The 26,984-nt window shown below is 38.4% G+C and overlaps 1 protein-coding gene across 6 annotated transcripts in view; it reads right to left on the bottom strand.

Moving 5' to 3' along the window:
- The window catches only part of ITPR2 (inositol 1,4,5-trisphosphate receptor type 2), a 496,243-nt gene that overhangs the window by 220,998 nt on the left and 248,261 nt on the right, over positions 1-26,984 (bottom strand). For all 6 annotated transcript variants that reach the window (XR_010411569.1, XR_010411571.1, XR_010411570.1 and 3 more), the window contains 2 exons: positions 6,800-6,990; positions 301-443 (listed from right to left, as the gene is read on the bottom strand). Coding sequence is in view for 3 of the 6 variants with exons in the window: in XM_064591479.1 (XP_064447549.1) it covers positions 301-443; positions 6,800-6,990 (334 nt within the window). In the remaining 3 variants the exon portion in view is untranslated. The remainder of the gene's footprint in view (positions 1-300; positions 444-6,799; positions 6,991-26,984) is intronic.

Genomic DNA, 26,984 nt, shown 5'->3' with positions numbered 1-26,984 from the left:
CATACTGTGTGTGGGATTAGAGAGGAATAGAGAGGAATGAGAACTTATTTCATGTGATATTTCGTGCCCAATAATGACGTTTTATTTTCAGTAAATTTTAGTAAAATATAACTTGACCTTCACCAAAATAAAATTTCAATTGACTCAAATTAATGATTTTGAAAGTGTATTTTAACATGGATTTTAGATCTTTCACATATTCTGTGGACTGTCATGTACCAGCAGAGTAAAAAGCAGAAATGTATTAGAGGCCATCTCGGCTTGGTAACACTAGCAGAATCTCAGATTGTACCCACTTACTTGGACATGAAAGCACCACATCTTATTCTTGCATCACTCCCCTCGGGGAACAGTAGTTCTGGACTGTACAACACATCAACCAACACTGAGAATTCAGCCTGCATCATCGGGCTGAACTGTTGTTCCAACGAGGCCACTACATCCTAAGGAATAAAGCACAAGGGAACCCACATGAAGACCTAAGTCAGATTTCATCATTTGAAGATATGACAAGTCTAAGAATACTAACCAGAAATAAGACGTGGGAGTTTCAGAGATGTACCCTACCTTCCTGTGGCATCAGAGGTCTGTGCTTAAAGTATAGTCTGGTTGTCTGTATGAATATTGCTTTGGTCACCTTTTTCATTTATAAGATAAGAGAGGGGTGGGTAGGTATATGATTTCTAAGGATATTTATACAAGGTGAAAAGTGAGTAAAGCCACTGTTACAAGCCCTGCAGTATCTAGGATTTTAATGGAGACACGATAGGTATTCAGCAAATCAGAATAAATTGGGGTATGCTTGAGGAACAGCTTAAAGATTCCATATGTATTTCTGGTCATCTGGAACTAACCGTATCTTCCACTGGAGAAATTCCTTGATATATTCTTTGAAGGAGTATTAGCACTTCACAAGGGTTCGATGACATTTAATACTATTTCAAATTACATCTTTTTGATAGACATTATTGGTCACCTACCCAACAGCCTTTCTCCATCCTTCTCCTTACTAATAGGATCCCCATGTTGTTTCTCAATTAGGCAACAACATCCTCAGGGTATAAGCCCCCTCAGGTTGGGGTCATGGTTGATTACTTTAAGCCAGTCATGGTCATTCCAGTTCCCCTGCCAGTGATTAGTCTAGACATGATTATGTGACACCGTCCTAGCTAATAGGACATTGGTTGACGTTAGCTGAGCAGGCAGTGGTGTGTGTTAGGGGAGGCAGGGGTGGGCTCTTTTGAAACTACCTATGGCTCTCAAGACAGCTTAAGCATGTGAACCCAAAATGGGAGGCAGCCCCCATATGAATTTTGGAGACCAGCCTTAGGCTGAAAGCCAATAGACCAACAGTGTTAGGGCCCTGCTCTCTTGAGCTACTAAATTAACCAATTTGAGAAGAGCCCCAACTCCAGATTCCTTGCTATGTGAAATGACATGTCTTTAATTGTTTAAGCCACTTTTCATTAAAATTGTGTTAATTATAGCTGAAGCATTCTCACTGACATGTTTCTAAAATGGTCTGTGGGCAATGACAATTTACTGAACATTCTTTAATGACTAAAGCATTCCCTTTTTGTTTTTAAAATAACTATGTTAAAAGACCAAAAAAAAATCTTCTCACCTAAAGCAATATTTTATTCACCCATACCTATGACATATTTTGTTCAGCAGAAAACTGATTGCCAATCGCTTATTGTTACTTTCAGCTACAGCAACACAGATGGGGTACCACCACCTCTCTTGATTTCTTATGGCTAGATTTCAGAGTTAACTCCTGTTTAACCCTTTCTTCCCTTTTCAGCAAAAGTGATGATTTCTACTTCAACTATTCTAATAAGCTGAGAAATTTCTGATGACAGTTAAAAGAGACTATCAGGAAGGCAATAATGTAAATTGGAAACTAGATACTCTATAATGTGGGAAGAGAATATGCTTATCAAATTTATGACCATATTTAATAAAATGTATCTGTTTTTTCAGATTACCTATCTTCATTTCATTTACTAAACAAATTATGTTCAGGCTCCTATGATGTGAATTCTGTCTTCAGCTTTTATTTTGATCACAGGCCAATTATGTAATCTCTAACTTGTTATTTCCCCCTGTGAAAAGTCAGGATAATGATACTCACACTCACATGGGTTTGCTGTGAGGATTAAAGGTAAGTACACAGGACAGCCTCTAACACATACTGGCCACTTATTATTCCTCAATAAATGTTTGTAATCATTACTGTTGAGTAACAGTTAGTTGCAATCATCACCCTATTAACAAATCCAGTGGTTACTTTGCTGCCTTCATCTTACCCAACCACTGCTAAGCATTTTACACACTTGTTTCTATTCTGTCAAACCCTTCCTGCTCTGCTCTTGGCTTCGTAACATCATACTTTCTCTATTTTCCACCTATGTCCTGACCATTCCTTCGCCAACTCCCAGTAGCTCCTGGTCCTTTCTTGTGAGAAATCTCATTCAAGTCCATGGTTTTAATATTATATATATGCTGGAACATTCCACATTTATATTTCCTGCATGGACATCTTTCCAAACCACTCTGGACTCATATATCCAACTGCCTGTTTGACATACCCACATGGATATCTAAATAGACATCTCAAACTTAAAATCTCACACACAGAATTCCTAATTACAATTCTCCATTCTTCCCTATCTTAGCAAATGATTCAATCATATCATATCCTCTATTCTCCTTTCCAACCCCCCCACAACTCATCCACCCATCTACCAAGTCCTGTTGGCCCTACAACCAAATATATACAAAATTCATCTCCTTCTCTTCACTACAATTGCTACCCCCATGAGCCAAGCTGCCATCATCTTTTGCCTGAATTAATGCAAAAGAGTCACTGCTTCTATGTCTGGACCCTATAATCCACTCATCACTCAAAATCCAGTGACCTTTTAAAAAGCAAACCAAGTCATGATTATCCTCTACTGAAAATCTCCAATGAGTTGCCATCTCACTTAGAATAAAATCCAAATGCCTTACCATGCAAGTCTCTACATGATCTGGCTCCTACTTTCATAATCCTCTCCTCCTTTGCTCACTATACTCTTACCCCAATGGGCTTCTCTTGGCTCCTCAAACCCACCAGCTTCATTCCTGCCTAAGTACCTTTGCATTTACTATTCCCTCCTAATAAAAATCTCTGTCCTCAAATCTTTGAATAGATTATTCCTCTCCCTTATTCAGGTCTCAACTCAAATGTCACCTCAACAGAGGTGTCTACTATAAGATCATTCTCCCAGTATGTCTTCACCATGTCGTTACCGTGCTTTATTTTATTCATAGTAGTTTTAATTACCTAACATTATATCATTCATCTAATGGGTGAGAATGTATGTTCCATGAGAGCATAGGGCTCACAGCTCTTCTCTAGCACACAGTAGCTGGCATTGAGTTTTTTACTAAAGACGTATTTATTTAATGAGTGAAACAACGCATGTCCTCTCTATACGCTGGCTAACACTTCTATCCATCTCTCCTCTGAAATGTTCTACTCTTTTTGCTCTCATAAACCTGACTCCTCTTCTTTGTGACCCTACCATTTGTACCTCTTATTAAGCCATTCTGCCATTCCTGGCCTCTTACAAGATGTTCTTTGTTTTTCCTATCACTATATTCTCCCTTTTAGCAACACCATCCACTGTCTTTGCTCCAAATAATATCTCCAAATATAGACTTAACTTCCAATGCATTTAATAGCCTGTTAATGTGATTCAGCATATTAGCAATGACCATGGACAACCTCCTTCTACTGTAGTCTCTCCTTCTCTCCTACAATAAAACATCTTAATAATAGCACCTAGTCTCCGATCATCAGTGCCTCTTAAACGCCTCTCTCTCCCTCTCTCCACCCAAGGCAGGTCTGTTGACCCTGCCTTCATTATTGATATAAGCCCTGTTTCTTCAATTCATTCATACTGCCAGCTGGCTCAGATATTTAGTGATTCTTTTCTTTCTTTCTTTTCTTTCTTTTTTTTTAGAGAGAAAAGGTGGGGAGGGGCAGAGGGAGAGAGAATCTTAAGCAGGCTCCACACCCAGCACAGCGCTCAATCTCAAAACCCTGAGATCATGACCTGAATGGAAATCAGGGGTCAGATGCTTAACTGACTGAGCCACCGATGTACCCCAGATATTTAGTGGCTCTTAACTAGTCTGTTCTCTTCTAGTCTCTTCCTGATAACTCTTTCCTGCAAACCAATAACTGTTTAATAACTTATAATGACATTTTCACCCAAATTTTCAATGACTTATAACCTTCAAGTTTTTCACACTGAGTCTAACTTGTCTTTTTAATCACACATAACACTCAGCTATTAAAATACTGAACCTCCACCAATTATTCTACATGTAACCTCTTGCAATATTTATTCCAGTTCATGTTTTGACTATTCTCTAAGCCAAACAATTTCCTCAAACCATACCCTAATTCACTCCATGAAATTGTCTACAATTATGTGGGTGGGAAGATTTCTGTTATGGGTTGAATTGTGTCTCCCTAACAAAACTCATATGTTGAAGTACTTCAGAATGTGACTATATGTGTAGATAGGGCCTTTAAAGACATAATTAAGGTAAAATGAATTCATATGGGCAGCTCTCATCCAATATGACTGGTGTCCTTATAAGAAGAGGCAATAAGGATACAGACACATATGTGTACAGAGGAAGGACCATATGAGGACACAGTGACAAGGTAGCCACCTGCAAGCCAAGGAGAGGGATCTTGGGCTTCTATCTCCAGAACTGTGATAAAATAATTGGCTGTTGGTTAAACCATGTAGTCTATGGTATTTTGTGATGGCAGCCTGAGCAAACAAACACAATGTCTCTCTTTATTTGATGTCCCAGAATCCAGGCCAAACACAGGATTGGGATACTATGCAAATAATGGTGCTTACACCATTTTCACCAAAAGAGTATAAGAGAATACTGAGAGATAAACTGAAGCAAGGTTATGAATATTTAATTTATTACATGAGAATTTATGGTAACTTATTTTTCCAAGTATTTTTTAAATTTTATTGTTATGTTAATCCCCATACATTACATCATTAGTTTTAGATGTAGTGTTCCATGATTCATTGTTTGTGCATAACACCCAGTGCTCCATGCAGAATGTGCCCTCCTCAATACCCATCACCAGGCTAACTCATCCTCCCACCCCCCTCCCCTCTAGAACCCGCAGTTTGTTTTTCAGAGTCCATCGTTTCTCATGGTTCGTCTACCCCTCCAATTTCCCCCCCTTCATTCTTCCCCTCCTACTATCTTCTTTTTTTTTTTTTCTTAACATATATTGCATTATTTGTTTCAGAGGTACAGATCTGAGATTCAGTCTTGCACAATTCACAGCACTTACCAGAGCACATACCCTCCCCAGTGTCTATCACCCAGTCACCCCATCCCTCCCACCCCATGCCCCACTCCAGCAACCCTCAGTTTGTTTCCTGAGATTAAGAATTCCTCATATCAGTGAGGTCATATGATACATGGCTTTCTCTGTTTGACTTATTTCGCTCAACATAATACCCTCCAGTTCCATCCATGTGCAAATGGCAAGATCTCATTCCTTTTGATGGCTGCATAATATTCCATTGTATATATATATACCACATCTTCTTTATCCATTCATCTGTCCATCTGTTGATGGACATCTTGGCTCTTTCCACAGTTTGGCTATTGTGGACACTGCTGCTATAAACATCGGGGTGCACGTACCCTTTTGGATCCCTACTTTTGTATCTTTTGGGTAAATACCCAATAGTGCAATTGCTGGATCATATGGTAGCCCTATTTTCAACTTTTTGAGGAACCTCCATACTGTTTTCCAGAGTGGCTGCACCAGCTTGCATTCCCACCAACAGTGTAGGAGGGTTCCCCTTTCTCTGCATCCCCGCCAACATCTGTCATTTTCTGACTTGTTAATTTTAGCCATTCTGACTGGTGTGAGGTGGTATCTCATTGAGGTTTTGATTTGGATTTCCCTGATGCCGAGTGATGGGGAGCACTTTTTCATGTGTCTGCTGGCCATCAGGATGTCTTCTTTGGAAAAATGTCTGTTCATATCTTCTGCCCATTTCTTGATTGGATTCTTTGTTCTTTGGGTGTTGAGTTTGATAAGTTCTTTATAGATTTTGGATACTAGCCCATTATCTGATATGTCATTTGCAAATATCTTCTCCCATTCTGTCGGTTGTCTTTTGGCTTTGTTGACTGTTTCCTTTGCTTTGCAAAAGCTTTTTATCTTGATGAAGTCCCAATAGTTCATTTTTGCCCTTGCTTCCCTTGCCTTTGGTGATGTTTCTAGGAAGAAGTTGCTGTGGCTGAGGTCAAAGAGGTTGCTAGCTGTGTTCTCCTTTAGGATTTTGATGGACTCCTGTCTCACATTGAGGTCTTTCAACCATTTGGAGTCTATTTTTGTGTGAGGTGTAAGGAAATGGTCCAGTTTCATTCTTCTGCATGTGGCTATCCAATTTTCCCAAGACCTATTTTTCCAAGTTTTATTGAGTATTATTTTGATATTAAGAGCCATTTGATATTAAGACCCATTGATATTAAGACCCAGTATGTATTAGATAATACATAATCACTAAAAATAACAACTTTTACCTGGAAGCCATGCTTTTAAAAAGAGTAATATTGGTAGGGAATTGTAAAGTAAAGCCTGGTCCCCAATTAGAACTTGATGTTTTTAACCATATTCTATTTGTGTTACTACATATATTAAAAATTATAATTTAGAAAATGGTACACCATTGCATACTCATTGTACCTGTAACTTTTCAATAATATTTCTATAATCCCAAGCAGGCCCTCCAAGAGCCTCCTTGAAGCGTGGTCCAGAGCGAGCGGATAGTCTCCAACCCATGGCTGCTCTCTGCACCATATTGGAATGGCTCTTCAGGAAAAGGGTATTAACTTGGCTGTCCAAATCCACTGGAATGGCAATCCCACGATTCTTTGCTGAAAAAGAAAGAATTAAAATATTTTTCTCTTACTATGACTACAGCTTCTTACACATTACTGAAATAATCTTATAAACAGAGAAAAGAAAAAAGAAAAACCATAACTTCTGTGATGTAATGACCAGTATGGTGACTATACTTAACAATACTGTATCATCTATTTGAAATTTGCTAAGAGAATAAATATTAAAAGTTCTCACCACAAGAAAAAAATTGTAACTATGTGAGGTGATGGATGTTAACTAAATTTATTGTGGTAATCATTTTGCTATATATGCATATATCAAGTTATTATGTTGTACACCTTAAATTAATACAATGTTATATGTCACTTATATCTCAATAAAACAGAAAAAAATCAAATCTTTAAACTCTGCCATTAATTGTTTTCTATAACTACAAAAGCTTTTAACCTGAAAGCATTTCAATTCTTAAGACCAATTATTAAAGTGAGCTCATTAAACATTCAAGACCTTATTTGATTCTTGATGATTAATGTTTGAAATTCACTTCATACAGCATCATTATAGAAAACAGTGTAAAACAGCCATGTGAATTTGTGTTTTCCCAGCTGCCAAGAAAAATAAGAAAGCAGACAGAAAACACATGATAAAATCCTGCCTGTCTGTTAATTAGTATAATTGATGTGTATGTGTGTATGCATACACATGTGCACACACAAAATTTCAGGTAGCAAAACAGGTGAGAGAAGAAATAAAAACTTGAATAGTATAAAAAATCTGTATTTGAAGAGGGCACATTGTACATGTCCTTCTTCCCCAAATTCACTGAAACATATATTTTATCAGACTTACATCATAGTACTGAAAAAATGAGAATGCTTGCCATAAGGAAAACAAAAATGTTGAGGCATTTTTGCAAGCAGAATGAAGACAGGATTAGTCTATCAGAGAAGGAAGAGGACAGACATTGCTCTATAAGAGATAAGAGTTAGAAAAGGTCTTCCTTAGAAGAGAGTCAACCAACACCAAGAGTGGTAATGGGGGGTAGGGGAATTATCTGGGCAATTCATTAAAGAACAGCATGTGCATAGCTGGGAAGTTAAGATCCTCCCCGCTCTGACTAGCATAAACAGAGCAATTAGCAACAGCAGTTTTTATCCAGAGGATAAAGTTAGGGAATTATAGAAAGGAACTCTCATGGAAGTGAAATACCTACCTGGAGAGAATGCCAAATGAAGGTGTCAGGACTTGACAGAGAAGCAGAATAGAGCTTGAAGTAACTCCAGAGATCTTCATCAAATAAGAAGTAGAAGAGGGAAGAGAGAAGAAGCAGCTCCAGCAGAAAGAAAAAATATTCAAGACTCTAACCCCGGAGCAAAGCTCTCATATTATAACACTTGTTAGTATTCTCAGCTGGTCTTCTGCTTCACACACACACACACCCCCCAAAGGAAAGCCTGTATATCATTTATTCAGCCCCTCACCCAGAACTCTGGGTCAGATCTGTCATTTATACAAGAATGCTAGTAGAGAAACAGACCCTCAGAACTGCTGTGCAGTCATTACAGACCTTTATAATTATGAACACACCACCAAGAATCATAGGGGAAACTAAAAGCATTAAGAATAACTGGCCCCAGTGAAAACAGAAATGATTCAGGGAAGAACAGAAAATATTTAAATAATCTGATTATCATCCTCAGAAAATGTGGGTATATACTACTCCCCCAAACTCCCCCAAAATCAGAAAAAGAAAGAAATTTTGGAAATTAAAATATAATTACACAAATAAACATTTCAAAATGGCTGAAAAAGAAAAGGATAAGAATAAAGACCAAGCTAATAATCTGGGAAAGTCAAAGAATCTTCTAGAACATAAAGCATAAAAGATCAAAAAGGAGTATAAAAGAGAGAGAATATGAAAGAGAAAGAGTCATCCAGAAAGTCAAATATCTAAAATATATAAGTTTCAGAAAGAAAGATCAGAGACAATGGAAGGGAAGAAATTATTAAGAAAATAATAAACAACAATTTACTTGATCTGAAGAAAGATGTATGTCTTCAAACTGAAAGGACCTACTGTGTATAAAACAGGATTAAATAAGCATATTGACCATATTCTGGTAAAAACAGACAATGCTATCATGGATTGAGTCGTGCCACCAAAAATATATGTTCAAGTCTAAATCATAGAGATCTGTGAATGTGACCTTATTTGGAAATACGGTCTTTGCAAATGTATTCAAGTTAAGATGAGGTCATACTAAATTAGGGTGGGCCCTTATCCAATACAACTGGTGTCCTTATAAGAAAGGGGTAAGGGAAGCAGAGACACACAGAGGGAAGAACACCATGTGAAGATCAAGGCAGAGACAGGATTTACTCAGCTTCAAGTCAAGGAATGCCAAGGACTGCCAGCAAACACCGGAAGTGAAGAGAAAGGCATGGGGTTCTCAGAGAGTACGGGGCCACTGACACCTTGATTACAGACTTCTAGCCTCCAAAATTGTGACGTAGAAAATTTCTATTATTGTAAGCCACCTTGTTCAGGAAATTTGTTATGGTTGCCCTACAAAACTAATAGAAATGCCAACAGCCAAGAGAAAAAGTAGGATTCCTACAGAAAAGAGACAGGCACCAAACTTCTCACCATCAATACTGTATGCTAGAATCTGTAGAATAATATGTTTAAGAACTAATGGACAACAAATTTTGAAATTAGGAGTTTATACCCATCTAAACTGAAGATAACAAGTGATACCTGAATAAAAACATTTCAGAACATGTAAATCTGAGAATTTTTTCTGTAAACCCACTATGAAAATCACACACACACACAAAAAAAGAGAGAGAGAGAGAAAGGAATCCAAGAAAATGTCAATGTGAATACAAGAAATCATGGCAACTGAGTATGAACCTGAAGAAGAGAATAAAGCAAGACACACGTGAAGGAAGATCCATTAGACGTTCCTGGTTAGGAAATTAGAAAAGTCTCAATATCATCACACTACATCTTTGTCTCTAATGGTTATAGAGCAAAAAATATTTACTTATCATAATATGGTCAGCTCTGATCACTGATTTTTAAATTTTTTAAATTTTATTATGTTATGTTAACCACCATACATTACATCATTAGTTTTTGATGTAGTATTCCATGATTCATTGTTTACATAAAACACCCAGTGCTCCATTCAGTACATACCCTCTTTAATACCCATCACCAGGCTAACCCATCTCACCACTCCCCTCCCCTCTAGAACCCTCAGTTTGTTTCTCAGAATCCATAGTCTCTCACGGTTCATCTCCCCCTCTGATTTCCCCCATTCATTTTTCCCTTCCTACTATCTTCTTTTTTTTTTTTTTTTTTAACATATAATGTATTATTTGTTTCAGAGGTACAGGTCTGTGATTCAACAGTCTTACACAATTCACAGCACTCACCATAGCACATACCCTCCCCAATGTCTATCACCCAGCCACCCCATCCCTCCCACCCTCCACCACTCCAGCAACCCTCAGTTTGTTTCCTGAGATTAAGAATTCCTCATATCGGTACAATCATATGACACATGTCTTTCTCTGATTGACTTATTTCGCTTAGCATAATACCCTCTAGTTCCACTCACGTTGTTGCAAATGTCAAGATTTCAGGGTTTTTTTTTTTTTTGATGGCTGCATAATATTCCAATGTGTGTGTGTCTGTGTCTGTGTGTGTATAGATATATATACACACATATATACTTACCATATTATGATAAGTATATATATATATCACATCATTTAGGTCTTTCAACCATTTTGAGTCTATTTTTGTGTATGGTGTAAGGAAATGGTCCAGTTTCATTCTTCTGCATGTGGCTGTCCAATTTTCCCAACACCATTTGTTGAAGAGACGGTCTTTTTTCCATTGGACATTCTTACCTGCTTTGTCAAATATCAGTTGACCATAGACTTGAGGGTCCATTTCTGGGCTCTCTACTCTGTTCCATTGATCTATGTGTCTGTTTTTGTGCCAGGACGATACTGTCCTGATGATTACATCTTTGTAGTAGAGCTTGAAGTCCGGAATTGCGATGCCGCCAGCTTTGCTTTTCTTTTTCAACATTCCTCTGGCTATTCGGGGTCTTTTCAGGTTCCATACAAATTTTAGGATTATTTGTTCCATTTCTTTGAAAAAAGTGGATGGTATTTTGATAGGGATTGCATTAAATGTGTAGATTGCTCTAGGTAGCATTGACATCTTCACAATATTTGTTCTTCCAATCTATGAGCATGGAATGTTTTTCTATTTCTTTGTGTCTTCAATTTCTTTCATGAGTATTTTACAGTTTTCTGAGTACAGATCCTTTGCCTCTTTGGTTAGATTTATTCCTAGGTATCTTATGGTTTGGGGTGCCATTGTAAATGGGATCAAATCCTTAATTTCTCTTTCTTCTGTCTTGTTGGTGTATAGGAATGTCATTGATTTCTGTGCATTGATTTTATATCCTGCCACTTTACTGAATTCCTGTATGAGTTCTAGCAGTTTTGGGGTGGAGTCTTTTGGGTTTTCCACATAAAGTATCATATCATCTGCAAAGAGTGAGAGTTTGATTTCTTCTTTGCTGATTCGGATGCCTTTTATTTCTTTTTGTTGTCTGACTGCTGTGGCTAGGACTTGTTATACTATGTTGAATAGCATTGGTGATATTGGACATCCCTGCCATGTTCCTGACCTTAGGAGGAAAGCTCTCAGTTTTTCCCCATTGAGAATGATATTCGCTGTGGGTTTTTCATAGATGGCTTTCATGATATTGAGGTATATCCCTCTATCCCTATACTCTGAAGAGTTTTACTCAAGAAAGGATGCTGTACTTTGTCAAATGCTTTTTCTGCAACTATTGAGAAGATCATATGGTTCTTGTTCTTTCTTCTATTAATGTATTATATCACATTGATTGATTTGAGGATGTTGAACCAAACTTGCAGCCCAGGGATAAATCCCACTTGGTCGTGGTGAAATAATCCTTTTAATGTACTGTTGGATCCTATTGCCTAGTATTTTGGTGAGAATTTTTGCCTCCATATTCATCAAGGATATTGGTCTGTAATTCTCCTTTTTGATGAGGTCTTTGTCTAAGTTTGGGATCAAGGTAATGCTGGCCTCAAAAAATGATTTTGGAAGTTTTCCTTCCATTTCTATTTTTTGGAACAGTTTCAGAAGAATAGATATTAATTCTTCTTGAAATGTTTGGTAGAATTCCCCTGGGAAGCCATCTGGCCCTGGGCTCTTGTTGGGAGATTTTTGATAACTGCTTCAATTTCCTTAGTGGTTATGGGTCTGTTCAGGTTTTCTATTTCTTCCTGGTTCAGTTTTGGTAGTTAATACATCTCTAGGAATGCATCCATTTCTTCCAGGTTATCTAATTTGCTGGCATATAGTTGCTCATATGTTCCTATAATTGTTTGTATTTCCTTGGTGTTGGTTGTGATCTCTCCTCTTTCATTCATGATTTTGTTGATTTGGGTCATTTCTCTTTTCTTTTTGATAAGTCTGGCCAGGGTTTTATCAATCTTGTTAATTCTTTCAAAGAACCAGCTGCTAGTTTCGTTGATCTGTTCTACTGTTCTTTTGGTTTCTATTTCATTGATTTCTGCTCTGATCTTTATTATTTCTCTTCTCCTGCTGGGTTTAGGCTTTATTTGCTGTTCTTTGTCCAGCTCCTTTAGGTGTAGGGTTAGGTTGTGTATTTGAGACCTTTCTTGTTTCTTGAGAAAGGCCTGTATTGCTATATACTTTTCTCTTAGGACCACCATTGCTGCATCCCAAAGATTTTGAACAGTTGTGTTTTCATTTTCATTTGTTTCCATGAATTTTTTAATTCTTCTTTAATTTCCTGGTTGATCCATTCATTCTTTAGTAGGATGCTCTTTAGCCTCCATGTATTTGAGTTCTTTCCGATTTTCCTCTTGTGATTGAGTTCTAGTTTCAAAGCATTGTGGTCTGAAAATAGGCAGGGAATGATCCCAATCTTTTGGTACCTGTTGAGATCTGATCTGTGACCTAGGATGTGATCTATTCTGGAGAATGCTCCATGGGCACTAAAGAAGAATGTGTATTCCGTTGCTTTGGGATGGAATATTCTGAATATGTCTGTGAAGTCCATTTGGTCCAGTGTGTCATTTAAAGTCTTTATTTCCTTGTTGATCTTTTGCTTAGGTGATCTGTCCATTTCAGTCAGGGCGGTGTTAAAGTCCCCCACTATTATTGTATTGCTGTCGATGTGTTTCTTTGCTTTCATTATTAAGTGCCTTATGTAATTGGCTGCTCCCATGTTAGGGGCATAGATATTTACAAGTGTTAGATCTTCTTGTTGGATAGACCCTTTAAGTAGGATATAGTGTCCTTCCTCATCTCTTATTATAGACTTTGGCTCAAAATCTAATTTGTCTGATATAAGGATTGCCAGCTTTCTTTTGATGTCCATTAGCATGGTAAATGGTTTTCCACCCCCTCACTTTCAATCTGGCGGTGTCTTTGGGTCTAAAATGAGTCTCTTGCAGACAGCATATTGATGGGGCTTGTTCTTTTATCCAATCTGACACTGTGTCTTTTGATTGGGGCATTTAGCCCATTTACATTCAGGGTAACTGTTGAAAGATATGAATTTAGTGCCATTGTACTGCCTGTAAGATGACTGTTACTGTATATTGTCTCTGTTCCTTTCTGGTCAATGTTACTTTTAGACTCTCTTTGCTTAGAGGACCCCTTTCAATATTTCTTGTAGGGCTGGTTTCGTGTTTGCAAATTCTTTTAGTTTTTGTTTGTCCTGGAAGGTTTTTATCTCTCTTTCTATTTTCAATGACAGCCTAGCTGGATATAGTATTCTTGGTTGCATATTTTTCTCATTTAGTGCTCTGAATATATCATGCCAGTCCTTTCTGGCCTGCCAGGTCTCTGTGGATAGGTCTGTTGCCAATCTACCATTATAGGTTACAGATCTCTTGTCCCAAGCTGCTTTCAGGATTTTCTCTTTGTCTCTGAGACTTGTAAGTTTTACTATTAGATGTTAGGGTGTTGATCTATTTTTCTTGATTTTGAGGGGGGGTCTCTGTGCCTCCTGGATTTTGATGCCTGTTTCCTTCCCCAAATTAGGGAAGTTCTCTGCTATAATTTGCTCCAATATACCTTCTGCCCTTCTCTCTTTCTTCTTCTTCTGGGATCCCAATTATTCTAATATTGTTTCGTCTTATGGTATCACTTATTTCTCGAATTCTCCCTTCATGATCCAGTAGTTGTTTATCTCTCTTTTTCTCAGCTTCTTTATTTTCCACCATTTGGTCTTCTATATCACTAATTCTCCCTTTGGTCTCATTTATCCTAGCAGTTAGAGCCTCCATTTTTGATTGCACCTCATTAATAGCCTTTTTGATTTCAACTTGGTTAGATTTTAGTTCTTGTATTTCTCCAGAAAGGGTTTCTCTAACAACTTCTATGCTTTTTTCAAGCCCAGCTAGTATCTTTAAAATCATGATTCTGAACTCTAGGTCTGACATTGTACTAATGTCCTTATTGAGTAGGTCCCTGGCAGTCAGTACTACCTCTTGTTCTTTGTGTTGAGGTGATTTTTTCCATCTTGTCATTTTGTCCAGAAGAGAATAGATGAATGAGAGCAAAATGCTAACAGGGTAACAACATCCCCAGAAAATATACTCTAAACAAATCAGAAAAGACCTGAAACCGTGGGAAAAGAAAGGGAAAGAAAGAAAAAAGAAAAAGATAAAAACAAACAAAAACAGAACAAAACAAAACAAAACAGAATATAATCAAATATGATCAGGCTGGTGCATAGATCAGTGCCACACACTAGATTTTGGGCGTATTTTGGCCTGTTAGAAGAAAGTGCCTCCCAAAATTTTAAAGAAAGAAAAACTTATATGTGTACAAAAATAAGGGTTGATATGATGAAGGGATGGAATATGACTGTAAAGGTGAAAAATATAAAAAATCTTATAAAAGGAATTGATAAGATAAGAAGTTGTTTGAAAAAAGAAAGAAGAGGATTTTTTTAAAAAAAAAAAAGAAAGAAAAAGGGAGAGAATGGGATCAGGCAGGAGACTAGAACAAAGCCATACACTAGAGGTTTAGGGTATATTTTGATCTGTTAGAAGAAACTGTATCTCAAAATTTTAAAGAGAAAACAACTTATATATATATGCCAAAAATAAGGGTAACTACTATGAAGGGATAGAATATGTCTCTAAAAATGAAAAATAAAAAAGATTTTTTAAAAAGGGATTGATAAGATGTTGGTTGAAAAAGGGAAAAAGAAAAATTTTTAAAAAATAGAAAAAGAAAATTAAAATATTAACTTTGAAAGACTAAAGAATCAGGGGGAAAAAAGCCATGAATTCTATGTGCAGTATTCCCCTAGCGCTGGAGTTCTGCTGTTCTCATTGATCGGTAAACTTGGTTTTGGCCAGCTGTTGTTGCTGATCTTCTGGGGGAGGGGCCTGCTGCCCTGGTTCCCAAATGTCTTTGCTGGAGGCGGAATTGCCCCGCCCTTCCGGGTCCAGGCTAAGTAATCTGCTCGGGTTTGCTCTCGGGAGCTTTTCTTCCCTGCAAGCTTTCTGTACAGCTTTGGAGGATGAGAGTGAAAATGGCAGCTCCCAATCTCCACCCCAGAGGAGCGGACAACTTGGGGCCCTGCTCCTCAGTGTGCCCCCAGAGAAAAGCAGTCAGTCACTCCCGTCTCCCCGGTCTCTGGCCACACTCCGTGCTCACCTGGCCTGTGCTCGAGTGTTTCTATCTCTGGCACATGACCCAGTGTGGAGTCTCCAAACCCAGCAGATCCCTGCGGTGTGCTCCCGCGCAGCTCCCCCGGGGGTGGGGGGAAGGGGAGTCTCCCCGGATCTGCCGCTTGTTGGGTCCCTGCTGGAAGAGCAGTGGCCCGACTGTGCCGCGGATCATGGTTTATAGCAACCCTGAGCTGAGAGCCCACACTTTGGCTCCGTCTCTGCAGCCGGCTTCCCCGCTCCGATACCTGGGAGCTCTGCCGCACTCAGACACCCCTGGTCTTTCTGTGACCCCGAAGGTCCTGAGACCACACTGTCCTGTGAAGGTTCCACCCCCCCACTTAGCCACTGGAGCAATGTCCCTCTGCAGAACTGACTTCTAAAAGTTCTGATTTTGTGCTCCATGGCTCTATCACTTGCCAGTAGCTGCTAAGGGAGGCCCCCTCCCCCACTGTCTATCTTCCCAAATATCTTCTCCGCACGTTCTACCTTCCAGAAAGTGGTCGCTTTTCTGTTCAGAGAGTTGCTGCTATTCTTTTCTTTGATCCCCTGTTGAGTTTGTAGGTGTTCAGAATGGTTTGATCCCTATCTAGCTGAATTCCTGGGACCAGACAAAATTTAGGTCTCCTACTCCTCCACCATCTTGCTCCTCCCCTGAATGATCTGATTTTTTAATTTTATTATCCTATAAAAGATTTCATTATATTTCCAAATAGAATACAAGTTTCAGAAATCATAACAACATAAAACCAATAATCTACTAAGCAATAATTAGAACTCAGAGTGGGAGAGAAGAGGTCAAAATGAAGGCAATATGTTATGTTCCTTATTTTTCAGCATGGAAATACAGATATTATTTACAGCTGTTAAGTCAAAACACAGAAATGTAAGGATATTATTTAAAGTTATCATGATAGTCGCTGGAAGACTTTTTTTTAAAAAAAGATTTTATTCATTTTTTTGCGAGGAGAGAGAGAGGGAGGGAGAGAGGATGAGTAGGGGGAGGGGCAGAGGCGGAGGGAGAAGCAGATTCCCCGCTGAGCAGGGAGCCGGATGCGGGACTCCATCCAAAGACGCTGGGATCATGACCTGAGTGGAAGGCAGACACTGAACCGACTGAGCCACCCACGCACCCCTGGAAGACTTTTTTTAATGAATGAAACTGGGAAAGGAAGAAAAGAGAGAGAGAGAATTTGGCTTGCTTCATATAATGAAAGGAGAACAATGACAGTAGTCAGTACTAGTTCTGCTGGTGAAAATTCCCTGAAGTTGAAAGATACTTTAAAACTACTTTGAAAACAGATAATTTTAGCTACCAACACAAAAAGTTACCAATATAATAAGCAAGAGCTCTAGCTGAAATTTAAGGAAATAATAAAGCTGTAAGATAACGCTAAACAATCAATTGCAGCGCTGCCCAGATTTCCCTAGTCAATGTTCTCCCATATTCATTGTAAATGTCCCTTTTCCAAAGCATACACAATCTCTGTTTATGTCCGTCACACACAGCGGTGGAGCAACTCCACCCCATTTCCATCTGAAGGACAGACGGCCTCGGCACTGCCAAGCTGCACATATTTTTATAAATACTCAATCCTGCACCGCGATCAAATCCTGGCGAGACTTTGATCCCTTTCTGGCTGCTTCACACATAAGCTGGGCTCGCTCTGAACACTCAAAAGTCAAACAGAAGACAATGCTGTTGTACGTTACTTTCTAAGCAACGAAGAAACAAAAACGTATAAACTTCAATGTTCCTCAATATATATTATAACCAAGTTTACACTAACACTTAAAAAAAATTGAGGAGGGGATTGGGATTGATCTCCCCTTTAGGAATCAGGTGCATTAGACACAACTGACCATCAACTAAGTGTTGGTGCTATGAACAGAACTGACACAAAGAAGGACTCAACGAATATTTTTCTAATGACACCGGTGGAGATTCAGTCCAATGGCAGGATCTCTGTTAGTCCCGGCAGTGCAGGCTTCTAATTAGCTAGCCATCTCAGGGAGAATCACACCCACCCCAGATGTTTCTTCCACTACTCCACTAGGGCCAACAGCTCGGACACACCAGGCTCAGGAGAATTCACTATCCCAAACTTTGTCGAAAGGGTTTTGTTTGTCTGTTTGTTTACTTTCCCCAAATTGTACTACTTTAATGGGTATTTTCTAGTCTCCTACCCTAGCACAAATTGTGCATTATAAATTAACGGAGTGAAATAAAAGCTCTTTACTTTCTCTTGCCTAAGGTAAACTCCAGCCAAGGCCTAAATCACAATTTCTAAGTCAGAAAAGAAAATGAACTCTGCAACTGGGGAAAAGAGAATTCGAGTTAAAATAAGACAGCTGTGGAAATGATAAAAAATTTTCAAGCAATTATAAAAATATAATCCCTTTAAAGGTATGGCTTGAAATAGATTCTCTGCACCATCAAAATATTATAAATATTAATTCAAAAGCACAGCTGACAATGCTAATTAGCTTTCCATATATTGTTTAAAAATTAAAGCAGAAAGGAAAATTGTGATGAGGAAAAGAATTAATTCATCTCACAAAAACAATAACTAGAATATTTTTCAAATGCAACCAAAAATATAATCTCAACTTAGCTTACTTTTATTAAATTAGGAAAATTCTGGTATATATAGTACAGTATAGTGCAATGTGAACTAGGATGTATTTGGGGATTGCTGGTTATTCCCTGCCCCCCCCCCATTAAGAAAGAACTAATGAATTTACTACAGCAGTCATTCTTCTAGCCTGTAGCAATAATTCCAACTGTGTGCTTTAGTGGAAAGAGTCACATTAAAGTTTAAAACATTTAAAAAAGAAATGTTCCTGGGGCGGCCTGGGTGGCTCAGTCGTTAAGTGTCTGCCTTCAGCTCAGGTCATGGTCCTAGGGTCCTGGATCGACTCCCACATCAGGCTCCCTGCTCTGTGTGGAGCCTGCTTCTCCCTCCACCACTCCCCCTACTTGTTCCCTCTCTCTCTGTGTCTCTCTCTCTGTCAAATAAATAAATGAAATCTTAAAAAAAAAGTGTTCCTATTTCTCTTCTAAATTAGAATGCAATTGGGATACTACCTTGTTAAGGATGCTTTGTCAGACAGTAAGTGTATGAAGTTCTTTAAAAAACTAATAGTAGAAAGGATGGGCTGTCATTAATGCATTTATCTTTTGTAGTGCTCTGCCTAGCGATAGCTAGTTCTCTAAAATGAGCTATATTTATTCACCGGTATTTTGATGATTTGGCTAAGCTACTAATTAGGCTTATCCTGAAAATTTTCTCGATATGACTCATCCTTGCGGTGATTTTAAGATGTAATTGAAATCTATTTCTAATTATTATTCATTAAATATTGCAGATTAGGTGACATTTTTTAATTAGACAAAATCACTGATGGTACCTGCCAGAACCAAATCTCTGAGAACACACATATTGCAGTGATAGGTGCCATGGAAAAAAATGCTTAGGTAGATAAACTGACAGGTAGAGGGAAAGGCAACAGAAAGTATCAGCAGAAATTAGAAGCCCTGCTTGGTTGTCAAGCCCTACTGTGCAGGCCCATAAGAACTAGAACAGCCGGTGCACAAGGAAGGGGTAACAGGGTGGGCAGTGTGGTGCCTTTTCTGTACCATGTCCCAGTGTCCAGGATAAGTCTCTACCAAAGCACTAGTGTGCTTAAATGCAAAGAACACTAAAGATATGAAATGCATCTTTCTGTGTGGCACTCCAAGTACATTCAATTAATCCCCAAATTGAATAAAGACTATAATTTTATGGGTTATGCAATAACTACTATTGGCACACCTGACTAGTCATCTGGAAAAAATAAAGCTGATTCTATACCTTCTACCTTATAACTGAATCTAGTCCAGAGAGCTCGCAATTGTAAAGAGCCACACCAAAAACAGAAACAAGCACACAGAGAAACTAAAGCCATCAAAATTCTCAATGGGAATTTAAAAACATCTTTTAAATCAAGGCCATTCTGAAGATGAAAGAAAACCTGTAAGCCTAATAGAAAATAAATTTCTGTATGCCAAAAAAATAAAATAAAATAAAATTATATGAGCACTGGGTGTTATACACAACTAATGAATCATTGAACACTACATCAGAAACTAATGATGATACAGTGGCTAACTGAACATAATAAAAAAATAAAAATAAATAAATAAAATAAAAACTAAAAATAAACAAATAAAATAAAATAAAATTTCAAATGACATTAATGAAAAAAAAATTTCAATTGTTACTTATAGGCAAAGAGCGTATTTCCTTAATAAATAAAGGGTTATAATGATTGAGAAACTGTTAAGAAAAAAAAACCTTTAGAAAAAGTAAGCAAAGTACAAGAAGTGACAATCCACAGAAAAGGAAATGTCAATGACTCAACCATATGGACAGATTATTTTTCTTCACTCATAAAAAGAGAAACACATATATAATAATACTTTTATTTATAATGATATTTTCTATAACAATATTTGTAAGGATATTATCTATAACAATATTTAATTACAAGATTGGCAAAGATCTAAGAATTTGATAACAACACGTTATCGAGGAAGAAAATGCTCTCCTACATCACTGGTGACATGTAAATTAAATGATCTCTACAGACAGCAGTGTCTGTCAAAATTAAAATACCTAGAAATTCTACTCGTAGATATTCACCTTATTCTCCCTCATATGCAAAAATGATTAGAAACAACATAAATATCCAGCAATGGGCTTAAATAAATTAGAATATAGGCACATAATAAGATACTATGCAGCCAATGAGAGGAGTAAGATATTCACGCATTTATCTGTATTCATCCATTTATTTTATTCATGCAATAAATACTTATTGAGTACCTACTGAGCTCTAGGTACTATCTCAGGCTCTAAAACTTTATAACAGATAAGCTACTTGGTACTGCTTAGTTAAGACACTTATTCTGCTTTGTGATTTCTGTACCTGTTATATTTACTCCCAGTGTACTAAAAGTTTATTGAGGGCAGGAAATACAGTTTGAGAATGTATTTCCCAAACAATTAAAATAATATGTTTCAGATAATGAGGGATCATTATAAATCCAATGAATCAATGAATATGTGAAAAATATTATAAGATTTTGACCTATCTTGTAACTTATTCAGATTTAACTTTTAAAAAGCAATAATGATGTTTTTAAAAACCAGAATTACAGGAGTACGTTGTGTCAAACTCATCTTACAATCAACTACATCCTAAGTAGATTAAAACAGATTTGTTTGTTTAATAGACACTGAATTTCTCTCCTCAAAGGGTTACTATTTTCTACATGTTCAAATTTTGGGGGAACAATTGGCTTGAAGATTGATGTTCATTATTCAAACCATTTGTAGAAGATATTTTACAGAATTTCCATTTGGAAAAAAGATTCTGTTGCCAACAAAGTACCCAACATTAATCCCCCCAAATCATTTGAAGATTATGAAACACATGGAGCAAAATTCTTTTTTAAGTGAAATAATATGGAAGTAATTTTTGGATGCTTTTTCTCAAACTACTTCTAACATGTGCTATTGTGTTTTATATAAAAGAGTAAACTGAGGAACAGGAACTGACCAACAGCATTTAAAACTTTACATGGCCTCAATGGCCCTACCATTTCTCAAATCTCAGTGAACATCATGGGGTTCATTTATTGCAGAGGTCCCCATCCTTACTTGTTCCCAAACCAGCCTTAACTTACCTCATTGAGGGTAGAGAATGATACACACGTGTATATCTTACATTCCAGCTAGGCACCCCCGCAGGGAATGGTATTACTGGGAATTCACATTTATTACCCCTGAAGACCCTGTATCTTCCTATCAATTTCAAATTTGACATAACTCAGGAGAAAGTGTAGCAATGGAGGTAGCTATCGGTAATTTCTGCAGATACAAATCATTCAAAGCACCTCAGCTTTTAGAAGCTTAGGAAGTTTGTTTGGATAACCCTAACATGATAGGCATGGTACATTCACAGTTGATCACGGCTTCAGTTTTAAATGCTTATGAAGTTTTAACAGAAAAACTGAACATGACATAATAAATGCACAACTGATCACGGCCTCAATACATTCGATAGTAGCTGATAAAAAATTTCTGGAGTATTCATCAAGGAAAAAGAGACAAATGATAGGAAGCACTCTTTTTCTATGAGGACTTCCCCCCGAACCCTTACTAACTTAATTCACTATCTCCTTACCTTCTTTTTAAGTTATCTGAAAACTGCATGAATTCATTTCATGTACAGCTTAAATTAGCATCTTGATCCATATTTTGTATCTTAAAGGCATCAAATAGATAATGCTTGTTTAAACCAATCTATGATAGCAGAGCATCACAAATGTCTGTGAGCCTGTCAGTTTAGAAGGTGCTGGCTCTGTCCCCACCTGCCTGTGTGACCTTGGGCAAGGTGCTTAACATTGCCAACCTCATATCCCCACTGTAAAATAGGGTAAGAATTATGTCCACATCATAAAGTTTACCACACTGTCCGATACTCAATAAATACTCACTGCTCTCAGGAATGTGAGCACTAAGGAAGTGCTCTTGCCTTTTACTACATTTGGGGGGGGGGTTGTTGTTTTTTTAAGATTTCATTTATTTATTTGAGAGAGAGAGAGAGGGAGAACACAGAAAGAGAGTGAGAGGGAGAAGCAGACTCCCCACTGAGCAAGGAGCCCAATGTGGGGCTCAATCCCAGGACTCTGGGATCAGGACTTGAGCTGAAAGCAGACACTTAACCTGAGCCACCCAGGTGCCCGCCTTTTACTACCTTTTGTATCTAATGAACAAACCACAAAGAGAATTAGATTAAGACTTTTTGGTGATAGATGAGTTGAGCTTATGCAGTTGAGAGCATTTTACAAATTGTAACGTGTTATGTAAATGTAACTCTACAGAAGGTCCCTGAGTTACAGTGGTTTGACTTAACAATTTTTTGACTTTACAGTGGTGCAAAAGTGAAACACATTTGGTAGAAAATCGTACTTTGAATTTTGATCTTTTCCCTTTTCCCAAGCTAATGATGTGCAGTAGGATCCTCCCCCAGGATGCCAGACAGTGGCAGCCAACTGGACCTCCCAGTCAGCCCCACAACCAGGAGGGTTCTGCGTCTGTACGTGAATACCTCAATTCAACACTTTATTAAAGAATAAAGGCTTTGTGTTAGATGATTTTTGCCTAAATGTAGGCTAATGTAAGTGTTCCAAGCACGTTCAATGCAGGCTAGGCTAAGCTATGGTGTTCAGTAGTTTCAGTGTATTAAATGCGTTTTTTGACTTAGGTATTTTCAAGTAAGGAGGGGTTTGAAGGGATGCAACCCCATCGTAAGTTGAGGAGGATCTGTAATAGATATTTGCATTTACAGGAATGTGTTGACCAATTTGTAAATGCCCTGAACATTTGCTTTGTGTTCTCTTGACTTTGTTCTCTTGACTTTTGCTTAAATATGTATCCTCTTTGGGGCACTTGGGTGGCTCAGTCGTTAAGCATCTGCCTTCGGCTCAGGTCATGATCCCAGGGTCCTGGGATCGAGCCCCGCATCAGGCTGCCTGCTCGGCGGGAAGCCTGCTTCTCCCTCTCCCACCACCCCCCCCACTTGTGTTCCTTCTCTCACTGTGTCTCTCTCTGTCAAATAAATAAATAAAATCTTTAAAAAAATATGTATCCTCTTTGTTCTCTCCAATATTATAAATTCTTATGTATTTGAATTGTGTTAAATTGTAGTGCCTCTTTGTGTTCTTAAAGAGTTGCTGAAACACAAAAATGTTTTTGCAACTGAGTTGTAAAACTTCAGATTAATCCCCACTCAGCAAGCCAAACTGCCAAGCTCTAGTTTATACGTTAGCGCTTCCTAAGGTAGGACTTCTCGGGTAACGCAGTACAGCATAAACTTTATACTCAGAGACACTTGGACTTTCAACTCAACTCAACTACTTATTAATTGGACAAGTTACTTAACATTTCTGAGCCTAAATTTCACTATCTGCAAAATTCCTAGCCCATGGATTACTGTGTAGTTGGTGTCAGATACTTCCAGGCCCTACCAGTTAGTGAATAAGGCAAAGCCCCTGCTTTTGTAGTTTACATTCTAATGGGAGAAGCAGACAACCAGAAGGAAAAATAAATAAATAGACAAACAAACAAGATGCTTTCAAATAGTGCTATGTGCTAAGAGGGGAAAAAAAATAATAGGATAAGGAGCAGGAAGAAGCTGGGACACTGTATATGGGATGTTCTGGAACATTTCACTGAGCACTTCTATTTTGAGCATGTGACAATTGGGGCGAAGAGGATCCAGAGAGAGGAAACAGCACACACAAATGCCCTGAGATGAGAAAAAAATCTGGTGTAGATTAGAAACAGGAGGAGGGCCAGTGTGGGTGGGGCAGCGGAGTCAGGAGAGGACGAGTGAAGGAAAAGATAGAAAAAGAAGAGGCTCGGATGTAATCTCTATCAAAATACCATCAACTTTTTTCAAAGAAATGGAACAAATAATCCTAAAATTTGTATGGAACCTGAAAAGACCCCAAATAGCCAGAGGAATGTTGAAAAAGAAAAGCAAAGCTGGCGGCATCACAATTCCGGACTTCCAGCTCTATTACAAAGCTGTCATCATCAAGACAGTATGGTACTGGCACAAAAACAGACACATAGATCAATGGAACAGAACAGAGAGCCCAGAAATGGACCCTCAACTCTATGGTCAACTACTCTTTGACAAAGCAGGAAAGAATGTCCAATGGAAAAAAGACCATCTCTTCAACAAATGGTGTTGGGAAAATTGGACAGCCACATGCAGAAGAATGAAACTGGACCATTTCCTTACACCACACACAAAAATAGACTCCAAATGGTTGAAAGACCTCAATGTGAGACAGGAGTCTATCAGAATCCTAAAGGAGAACACAGCTAGCAACCTCTTCGACCTCAGCCACAGCAACTTCTTCCTAGAAACATCACCAAAGGCAAAGGAAGCAAGGGAAAGAATGAACTATTGGGACTTCATCAAGATAAACAGCTTTTGCACAGCAAAAGAAACAGTCAACAAAACCAAAAGACAACCGACAGAATGGGAGAAGATATTTGCAAATGACATATCAGATAAAGGGCTAGTATCCAAAAATCTATAAAGAACTTATCAAACTCAACACCCAAAGAACAAAGAATCCAATCAAGAAATGGCAGAAGACATGAACAGACATTTTTCCAAAGAAGACATCCAAATGGCCAGCAGACACATGAAAAAGTGCTCCCCATCACTCGGCATCAGGGAAATCCAAATCAAAACCTCAGTGAGATACCACCTCACATCAGTCAGAATGGCTAAAATTAACAAGCCAGGAAATGACAGATGTTGGCAAGGATGCAGAGAAAGGGGAACCCTCCTACACTGTTGGTGGGGATGCAAGCTGGTGCAGCCACTCTGGAAAACAGTATGGAGGTTCCTCAAAAAGTTGAAAATAGAGCTACCATATGATCCAGCAATTGCACTACTGGGTATTTACCCCAAAGATACAAAAGCAGGGATCCGAAAGGGTACGTGCACCCCGATGTTTATAGCAGCAATGTCCACAATAGCCAAACTGTGGAAAGAGCCAAGATGTCCATCGACAGATGAATGGATAAAGAAGATGTGGTATATACATACAATGGAATATTATGCAGCCATCAAAAAAAAAATGAAATCTTGCCATTTGCAATGACGTGGATGGAACTAGAGGGTATTATGCTAAGTGAAATAAGTCAATCAGAGAACGACATGTATCATATGATCTTACTGATATGAGGAATTCTTAATCTCAGGAAACAAACTGAGGGTTGCTGGAGTGGGGCATGGGGTGGGAGGGATGGGGTGGCTGGGTGATAGACATTGGGGAGGGTATGTGCTATGGTGAGTGCTGTGAATTATGTAAGACTGTTGAATCACAGACCTGTACCTCTGAAACAAATAATACATTATATGTTTAAAAAAGAAGAAGAAGAAGATAGCAGGAAGAGAAAAATGAAGGGGGGGAAATCGGAGGGGGAGACGAACTGTGAGAGACTATGGACTCTGAGAAACAAACTGAGGGTTCTAGAGGGGAGGGGGGTGGGGGGATGGGTTAGTCTGGTGATGGGTATTAAAGAGGGTATGTACTGAATGGAGCACTGGGTGTTATACGCAAACAATGAATCATGGAACACTACATCCAAAAAAAAAAGAAGAGGCTCAGATGATCAAGGACTCTCTAAGCCATGGTAAGGAATACAAATTTCAAGTGCAATGGACAGTAGGTGAGTGATATGATTTGATGTACATTTTAAGATCATTCTAACTGCTGTGTAAGGAATGGATGCTAGCAAGACAGGAGTGGGGGTGGGGAGTTCAGTAAGAAAATGCTTCTGTAGGGGCGCCTGGGTGGCTCAGTTGGTTAAGCGACTGCCTTCAGCTCAGGTCATGATCCTGGAGTCCCGGGATCGAGTCCCGTATCGGGCTCCCTGCTCAGCAGGGAGTCTGCTTCTCCCTCTGACCCTCCCCCTCTCATGTGCTCTCTCTCTCTCTCTCTCTCTCTCTCTCATTCTCTCTCTCAAATAAATAAATAAAATCTTAAAAAAAAAAAAAAAAGAAAATGCTTCTGTAATCCATGTCACATGATGGTGAATTTGGACAAGGGCGTCACACAAGATAAAGAAAAAGATACATTTTGGAAGTGAAGTCAGTAGAACCTGCTCTTGTGTTTAATGGGAGTGAACAAAAGAGAACAATCAAATGTGATCAGTATGGTTTTCAAAGATTACTAACTGTAAAATAGTTATTCTTTAGAGTGGCAGCTACCCTATATTAGTTTTAACCTTATCCCTGTAAAAGAAGTCCATGATCACCTTCAAACGTTGAAAGATTCTCATGTCTTCCCTCAGATTTCTCTCCTTTGCCTAAATATTTCAAGTGTTTTCAATCGCTATTCAAGTAAGGTGGGTCTAGATCACTTTACTACTATGGATGCTCACTTCTGAATGCCTCTCACGTTCATTATGTTTTTCTATGTGCAGCAATTCATGAACAAGCAAAAAAAGAGGTGGTCTAACTATCACAAAGCGGGATTTGCTTTTCACATTCTTCATCCTAGACAATAGCTTTTTATTCATGTCTTTGTGACTCATAATCACTGTCCCTGAAAGTCTAATAGGGGAAATAAGATGAGGACTTAGGATGGGATACAATAGGATCAAAGGAAGAC

The sequence above is a fragment of the Mirounga angustirostris genome, unplaced genomic scaffold (assembly GCF_029215605.1).
Source record: "Mirounga angustirostris isolate CCGP_5_RB_7025 unplaced genomic scaffold, mMirAng1.0.hap1 SCAF_5, whole genome shotgun sequence".
NCBI lineage: Eukaryota > Metazoa > Chordata > Mammalia > Carnivora > Phocidae > Mirounga > Mirounga angustirostris.
This window is presented reverse-complemented; position numbering and strand designations above follow the sequence as displayed.